General features: G+C 38.6%; 1 protein-coding gene across 11 annotated transcripts in view; it reads right to left on the reverse strand.

Annotated features, from left to right (window-relative positions):
- Window positions 1–3959: 3959 nt before the first annotated feature.
- The window catches only part of LOC119418357 (tripartite motif-containing protein 67), a 66841-nt gene continuing 61800 nt past the window's right edge, over window positions 3960–9000 (reverse strand). For all 11 annotated transcript variants that reach the window (XM_037685634.1, XM_037685636.1, XM_037685632.1 and 8 more), the window contains 2 exons: window positions 7609–7771; window positions 3960–5162 (listed from right to left, as the gene is read on the reverse strand). In XM_037685634.1, the coding sequence (XP_037541562.1) occupies window positions 5115–5162; window positions 7609–7771 (211 nt within the window). In that variant the 3' untranslated portion in view covers window positions 3960–5114. The remainder of the gene's footprint in view (window positions 5163–7608; window positions 7772–9000) is intronic.

The following is a 9000-nucleotide window of genomic DNA, read 5'->3' on the forward strand; positions in this document are numbered from 1 at the left end:
TAGTAACCATTTTCAGGAATGGCAACATTAGCTGCTAAGTGCTAATCCCCTAGCTGCTAATGTAAAATAAAAACAATACAACAGTCTGTTTTAAACATGTGGCTAAGTACTAAAATCCTAACTGCTCATGTTTAAAAACATAAGCCCTGTGTTCAACTATCAAAGATTATTACATAATTTGCACCCGTCTTGAGTACCGATGCTGCATTAGCTGCTTGATGCTAATTATAGCATTGCTACACAAGATAAATGAGTAGTGACTGCTAGTGCCTTTGTTTTAAAAATAAAAGGCCTTAATTTAAAGATGGGCACTAAATTTAAATTTTAACAGAAGAATTAATGCATTAATTCAAACTTAAAGGAATGAAGTGAACCGTGTTAGCAACTAGCTTGAATAGCAACGCTGCTTTGAGCTGCTAGGTGTTGATCATTCAGGAGTCTCCATTTGGTCTCTGACTGGCACCAGATATCACCAGTTTGATTTGGACAACTACTGCCAGACATCCTGGGGAGGAAATTATACATTCAGAAATTTTAGTTTGACGAAAACGACTATTAGCAAATATTTACATTGTGTGTGGAATAATTTTCAGCACGCAAACGCATCAAAACGTAAAAACGAGCATTTGTTTGACTTTGTTCAGACAAATCCTCTTTAAATGAAACTGACTAGCTTTTTCTGTCTGCAAGCATTTAGTCTCAATATTGGCTAATCCAAACATTTTGTTCCTCAGTATTCTGCTACATAAAAACAAAAAAAGAAAACAAGGTTTACCAGAAATGGCTAAGTTTTGTTTAAATAATAGTTGGAAGATGTTAAAATGCTCAATGAAGCTAAAGCAAATCAATTTCTAGTTTCATCATGTTTGTTAAAACCCCGTCTATGGCTGCTTTAGGATGATATCAGACATACTTTTATTACAGTCAAATACTAAATGACAGGAATTTAGTTTCCCAATCTTCAAAGTAAAATGTCATGATGACATTTTAGGTGACGGCTTAGATAAAAATAAAACAAAAATATATTGTTTCATTAGAGGTTTCCTGCATAACAAATAAATTATTTATCAAATAGTAGGAAGAAACATGTACACTCGTATTACTAAATCACTTTCATACAGTTGTAGCGTAACGCAGTAAAAAGTTCTTCAGTGTTCCGTCTTTACGCTCACTCATATTGTACGTAAAATAACAAAAGCTCTAGTCAGATAGGTCATATAATACAAACAAAACAAACACTGATTAAATGTTTAAACATAATTAAATCTTTCATAGTTGTGTTCAAATCTCAAATCGACTGCTGTTCCCACCTCCAGACAGCAGGGGGCGAGCTGTCATTGCAGCCGACAGGAACTAAGACAATAAAACACACTATTTACATCAAAACTTCAGATAGTTTGTAAACTTGTTCAGTGCTTAATCCATGCTTAATATCACAATTCATAATCATAATTCACATCTCAGGATTTTCAGTTTTAGTGGTTTCTATTCACATAAACTCGGTGTTTTTACAGCAGGTCAGGCTAACCGTATTTCTCTCACACTCGTGCTCTTATAGAATTTAAAAAACAAACCTCTTTATCTAAACTCTGCTGCGTTACGCCGCAACTCATTCAGGAGCACCGTGTGTTTTCTGCGCGTCACAACATCTTACAGGCTTCAAGTCACAGTGGTCTGGTTGAAGCTATTGTCCCCTCCAGGTTGCCGTATTTAATCCCTGATGAAAAATGTAGCAGCAGGTGTAGCTTTGCCTGATGCGACTCGAATCTCAGCGTTCATAGTTAAAGATGCTCGGAGGCATCGGGGATTCTTCATAGGGGCCGAGATGAGCACAGCAGGAAATTATCAGGAGACACTCCTCCTTCAGAAGTTTTATACAACAAAAATAAAATAAAAAAAACTGGTTGGGCTCAGTTCCATTTCATATCGGGGTTTCTAATCGTTACACTTTGGGTTTAAAAAGCGTACGCTGCGATGGTGGGTCGAGGTTCAAATTATTTCAACCAAACGTTTAAACTTTGCAATTTTTTTTTTTCTTCTTTACCTGATTTAAACAAGAATGCCACAAACATCAGGCTGAACGTGGGTGAGAAAACTTGCACATACATTAAGGAGCTTTCTTTTGGGTGAAGACACAAAATCTGTGGGTTGAATATTTTGTCTAAATACATCAATGAGTGAAAGAGATTTTAATCGTTTTACAGCCACGTGATTCAGGATTACAGTAGTCCCTCGCTACTTCGCGGTTCGTTTATCGCGGTTTTTCAAAATAAGATTGGACATGACACACAATTGGCTGATTGATGGATGAGCTGCACGATCGGCATGGAATTCTTATTTAAAATAAATTATTTAAAATTATTTAGCACCTGCTGCACTTCTGTGCAGCCCATACTGCAGGATAAACTTCCTGCTGCAGCTGATCAGCTGATCAGTGGATCAGCTGTTCAGCATACAGCGGAGAAGTGGGCGTGGCCGAGAGAGCTTGGTGTCAAAGATCAGAGGAGGCAGGGAGCTGAGATCATGACGTCCTGTGCTCTTTTAAAGCGTTTAGAGTTTAGAAACCTTGTTTAGAATATTGCAAGAGTGTGGGAAGAGTTTAAAACACCTTTTTATATATATATACTATACTAAAATAAATTACTACTTACTACTATTCCTACTTCATGGTTTTTCACTTATCGCGGGGCTTCAGTGTACAGATCCCCTGAGATAAACGAGGATCTACTGTAGAACATAAATATTTAGCAGGAAAATAAAAGATTTTGGTGTACTTTAAAAAATAAACTGAGAAAGTCCTAAATAAAGCAGCATCCCTTGAATAAACGCTACCATCGTACATGCCAGTGTTTACAACAAAGACCCGTTAACCCTCAGGGAACGTGTTGGGCATGGCTCTCAGCTACCACCACACTGTTTTCGGCTCGATCGCTGTAAAACTGACTGAGTTTTAGCTATTTTTGTGTTTGCCAAGTTTACTTAGCTGTGGAAACAGGCTGGTTCTAAAAGCTAACCAAGTGGAGATCCGATGGCTTCCTTCTGAGAGATCCATTAAAACCTGTGAGATATTTTGCTAACAGACAGATACAAGCACACACACGGGAAATGACTCCGCAGGTGATAATGTGATGATTAGTTGCTTTCAAGCTCAAATCTGTGAATCTAGCTAAATTATTTTGTGCTTACATTACCCTCAGGTTTTACCTCATGAAGGTACATTAAGGATTTCTTTTCTTATTGGATAATGACCACATTTTCAAAAAGTAAGAGCAATCAATGTAGTCATTTACACTCCTGAAACTTTACAGTTAAATAAACTCTCCACTGAGTTTATTTCTTTTAAATTCTGATTACCGTAATTTCTGGACTATAAGCCTCTATTTTTTTTCACAGGCTTTGAACCCTGCAGCTTATACAATGCTGCGGCTAATTTATTTATTTATTTTGATGTGCTAACGAACTTCCTGCTGCCAGGTGCGCTCAATAGTCTGGAAATTACAGTAGTTTTATTAAATTCATTTAACTAAAGACGGTCAGTGTCTCAAAACAATTACAGTAGTCCCTCGTTTGTCGCGGGGGATCCATACCCTGAAGACCCGTAATAAGTGAAAAACCCGAAGTAGAAATAGTACAAGTAGTAAGTATTAGTTTATTTTAGTATTTATATTAAGGCGTTCTAAACTCTGCCCACACTCTTGCAATATTCTAAACAATGTTTCTAAACTCTAAATGCTCTAAAAGAGACAGAATGTTCTGCTTCCTCTGCTCTTTACCACCTGCAAGCGCTCTTGGCCACGCCCACTTCTCCGCTCTGCACGGAGAACAGCTGATCAGCTGCAGGAGTACGCTTCTTCTACAGCTCTGGGCTGCACAAATGTGCAGCAGGTGCTAAATAATTTAAAATAATTCATTTAAAATAAAAAACCCACGCCGACCGTGCGGCTCATCCATCAATCAGCCAAATGTGTGTCATGTCCACTCTTATTTTGAAAACCTGCGATGAACGAACTGCGAAGTAGCGAGGGACAACTCTATAATCAGTCTGCTTCAGAGCAAAGCGACCCTCAGGGGAACGGTTTCACTTTAGTTTCTTTAAATGTTCATCTTGAATCTCAATCAGTTAAAACTTTTCTGTTTTGGACCATTACCTGTTTACTGGTAATGTCTGTTAGGTCATCACGTTCGTTCTCCACCATATAGAGTTTAAACTGGTTTGGCTGCTGCTTCAAATGTTTATGACAATATCAACTTTTTTTTTTTTTTTACCACATTTATAAAGTCTGTGGTTTTTCTCATCTCGACACTTACTCTATCAGAGAGATTAATCTAAATTTTAATTTTAAGTGTTCGTCTCAAAGTAAATTAGAGCCGGTGAAAAGTTTTCCTCGAAGAAGGAAGTGAAATGAGCTCAGATCAGCTTCACTGCAGGAGGTCGACTCCCAGGTTTATTCCTTTTTAATGAAATGGAATTCAGCCCATTATTTTTTTAGATCGACATCGGAGTAAAAACCTTTTAGACAACGGCACCGAAAACCTCTGAGCTGCTTCACAACAGACAGATCGTGATTCCAACTAACAGATAAATTAAATGGAGTTAAATGCAGCTCAACAATGAAACGACTCCCACAACAACCGTCTCCTGGTTGCTCAGTCCCTCCGAGAGCCAAATGAAAGCTTCTTCTTGTAACTTCTAGATGTAAATAAATGCAGCGGGATCGTTTTCGTCCCGTCTTCAGCTCTGAAAGCACCGTGTTGCTGTAAACCGTGGTGTGATTCTTTAAAATACTGCACAGTGAAAACGTCTTCTGTTGGTTTGGTTTCATTATTTAAGGTTGACAACGTAAAATCTGTTTCATGTACCGGAGTCGTTCTGGTTAAACTGGGATGTGATTAATTTACCTTTACATGCTTGTTTTGAAGTCCACAGGAGTTTACAGCCAATCAGGACTCAGAATTATCCCTTCGTTCAAAAACATCGTGGCGTTTCTGAGACAAAGGGCACCTGGAGGGCAGGAGGAATCCCGCCTGACGCTTCAGGAAAAAGCTGCAGCCGAGGCCGGGCGTGACATCCAAGGTTTGTATGCAGGGCACGCTCGGGGAGGAGGAAGCGGCTCTCACTGTTTCATGTTCTTTGGCACCTCCAGGCCTGTCAGTAAGGTCACCTGAAGTGGAGAAAACGGAGCGGACGATCAGTGAGGGAGGAAACCCGACAGGCCGGATCAAAAGCAGCAGGATCCGATGAACAAAGAGGCGCCTCGTGAGACGAGCGCACGCCGAAACGGCTCGACACGTAACGAACACGTGAACGTGTGGAACATGTTGGATGACAGCGGGAGTTTTATGCATTAATATTTAATACAGCTTCACACATCTTCATCAGAGGCTTTCCCTCTTGATTTTTGTGCAGATTTACAAACTATATTAAAAAAAAACTGAAATAATTGAACCAATTAAATATTAGATCAATTGTAAACAACAATGATTTCAACATCTGTAATTTGTTGCTAAAATTTTACTAAAATTAACTATTTTTCAAGTCCAACGATGTTTCGGTTGTAAAATATTATGAGGTGAAACAAATGTGTTGGCAAAAACACACAAAATCATAAATATTTGTACTCAAGTTTCTTCTCTGATATGCTTAAACTAAAGCCACGTTTTAAATGCACTTTGTAATATTTAAAATAATGACGATATTAAAAGTAGTCCGAGCCGTCGCATCCATTCCTGAGGACGATCACGCTTTTGAAGGTTTTGTTTTATTCCCTGTGGATATTTTTATTCAAATGTTTGGTTTGCAGTCTAAACATGACAGAATAATTTAATTTGTTAATTGAATAATAATTTAATTTACAAGTATGAACTAAAACAGCTGATCATTAGAACAATGTGCAACAGTTTTATTCACGGTTAGTGGGGCGTTGCTGTCAAGTTTAGGATCCCAAGAAGAAAAACTCAACCCTGTTGTTTTTGGTTCTGCTCGACATTTTATTTTACCAAAAGAGGCCGTTTTATTCCTGCCTCACTTTGTGGTTTGCTGTGTTGTAAAGTGAAGCCTTTCTAGTTCTAATAAACTGAGATATCTTGGAGAATGGGCTTTGAAAGATAAAGGTACGAGCTGTGTTGGCAAAAACGTCTCGCACAAGTAAGTATTTTCACAGTTTAAAGTACTTTTACTGACACAGAAGCTATTGTAATGCTTACATGTAATACATTTTATATTAATTTCAATTATCCTTAACAAGCATTCATAATAGCAACAATGTTTTATTTAGTTGTAAAATGACTCAGTTTAGCGCAGGGCTATTCACCTAAACTGCTCAGTTACTGAGCCAGCAGCTCAGGGGCCGGACATCCAGCGATTAAAGCCATTATGTGAATAAACCAAGTTTTACAATGATCTTTTAAATGCGTTTATTTTGTTGCATTAAATCATAAATGCAATAAACAGAACGCAAAAATTGTTTTTACTTTTCATGAACTGATTGGCGAGCCGGACTCAAGTCATCCACTGGAAGTGGCCCATGGGCCACCAGTTGGATATCCTTGGTTTAGCGTATTCTGACATTTGATGCTTTTATTCTTACCAAATACAAAAAAAAAAAAAACATAAAAGGCTGGTTAGATAAATGGTTTTACACACCATTTGACGTCTGTGTTACTACATTTTTCGGACTATAAGGCGCATTAAGCGAAACAAAACAGATAAATCAAACTTTATTCAACTCATTCACAATAAACACATAAAATCTGTTCGAGGTCAGTAAGCACAACCAGAATTCATACATAAGGCTCACTTTGTCGATTTTTGAGAAAAATTAAAGGATTTTAAGTGTTTTATAGTCCGAAAAAAAACTGTAGTAAAACAGTCAACAACCAGTGCTGTATAACGTCTTTTACATTTTATTATTTTATTTATTTACCCTTTATTTATACAGGTAGTTTCATTGAGTCACAAGAACTCGTTTTCAAGAGAGACCTGGTTTTGGGAACAGATGGTGGGCCTTGCTCAAGGGCCCAGAGTGGGGCAAATGAGGGTGGAGGCAGGTGTGGGTGCTTCACCTTTACCACCCACATTTTGATGTTGTCAGTCCGGGGAGTTGAACCTGAGACTTTCTGATCACAGGCCCATCTTCTCTAACCTCTGCACCACCACTCACCTAGTGAAGGTGTGTTGGAGAGCAACATTTTGACCAATAATCTTTAAAATGTCAAATTATAAGCCAAATGGAATAATGGGATAATACAGGGAGATGTGATCCAGTCTGTCTGGACAGCATCAGTTCTGGTCATGTAAACTAACATTACAGCTACAGACACGTGTAAACTACAACAGTCTTTATGGTAAAACTGTGCAGGTTCTGTTCTGGTTAGTCTAAACTTGACCTAAGTATTACCTCATCCACACCACCATGATGTTTCTTTGTCTTCCAGGATACGGTAACCTTGGACAAATTGACTTAAAGATATTTCACTTCTCATCAGAGCAGCTTTCTCACGTCACACCATCCCTCTTACCCAACTACGTTTAAATGGCGTTCTGCCTCTTTAAAACACCCTTCTGGGTCGATGACGTTGTAAAGGCAGAAACACCCGCACCACACTCACCTGAACGTTTCTGTTGAGGCTAACGGCAGGAACAAACACCCCGTCCAGGTTCTCGAAGGCTGTTGGTCCGTGCTGCTCCTTGTTTACGTAGAAAGTTAACGTGCGTTTCGTCAGATCCAGCAGGACGCCCACGGTGGAGCCCTTATTGATGCCCCCCTCCGCTCTGCAGACACACAGTTCAGAGGTTCACGTCATGCGCAGCTAAAACAAACATTGATTAAGTGTCTCTGGAATCAGCATGAGACAAATGAGACAAAAGCCATAAGAACATGAACATCTTAAATGATCAGCACGTGTGAAGTCTTGCTGTTTTCTCTGAGAAGTTGGCGCTTCTCTTGGAAAAAAGACTGGCGTGTTCCCATAGTTGAATGTTTAATGAGATATTTGCTGTTTTCTGATGCAGGGAGACGATGCAGAAACTCATTGTCTCCTCCAGCCTGCGGTCGTCCCTCACAGCTCTCTGGTGGGTCTGAGCTGCTGCTGTCATCCTGCGTCTCTGTCATGGTACTGGGTCTCCAGTTTCCATTCAGTTTATTTATATAGCGCCAAATCACAACAAAGTTGTCTCGGGGCACTTTACAGGAACATTCACATACATAAAAAAGCCAATTAGTAAAGTTCTCTTATCTAAGGAAGAAAATTTGAGGATGCAGAAAATCAAATGATAAATGGATAAAGTGGCTAATAAAGACTCCGTCTCTTGTTGGTTTATTTTGTAATACAAAGCAGTCTGACTTTTGGGGTTCCCTGATATAAAAATACATTCAGCAGATATAAACTGTTGTTCAGTGAATCAAAAGTGTGTAATAGTGATGCTGAATCTGCAAGACTACATTACTTTATTTAAATTAAGGTTGAATGAATTTGTTGTTCAATCTAGTTTTATGACATCGGTTTTATTTGACTCTTTGAACTTCCACCTCCCTAGAGCTGTAAAGACCTCGTTCTCTCTTCCACTTCAGAATAAAACTATTTTAACGTACAGTTTAGTCTAGCAGGATAAATGTGGGTTTAGCCAACAAATCTACCAAGTTAAATTTAGGGGAAATGTAAAAGTTTAGTTCAGAACAGACTCATCATGGCATTCATTAGACTTTAAAACGTTAAAGATAATGTAGGCAGTTAAGGGCCCCAATGGCAGTAAATGTTTGGGAAAATAAAGTTTGATAATTTAATCATAAACTAATGACTTTAGAACCGTTTCTATCAAATAACATTAAACTTAGTTGAAAGTTGGCTCAATGACTATTCATCCTGCATGAAAATAGAATTAGAGGCGACTGGATGCTGATATAATCTGCCTGAAATTAAAGAGTGTGCACTTAGTATGCCCAGCCAACCAACTAACCAACTGACCAATCCACTAATCAACCAACCAATCAACAAACTAAC

This window comes from Nematolebias whitei, chromosome 12 (assembly GCF_014905685.2).
Source record: "Nematolebias whitei isolate Nwh7 chromosome 12, NemWhi1, whole genome shotgun sequence".
Taxonomy (NCBI): Eukaryota; Metazoa; Chordata; class Actinopteri; order Cyprinodontiformes; family Rivulidae; genus Nematolebias; species Nematolebias whitei.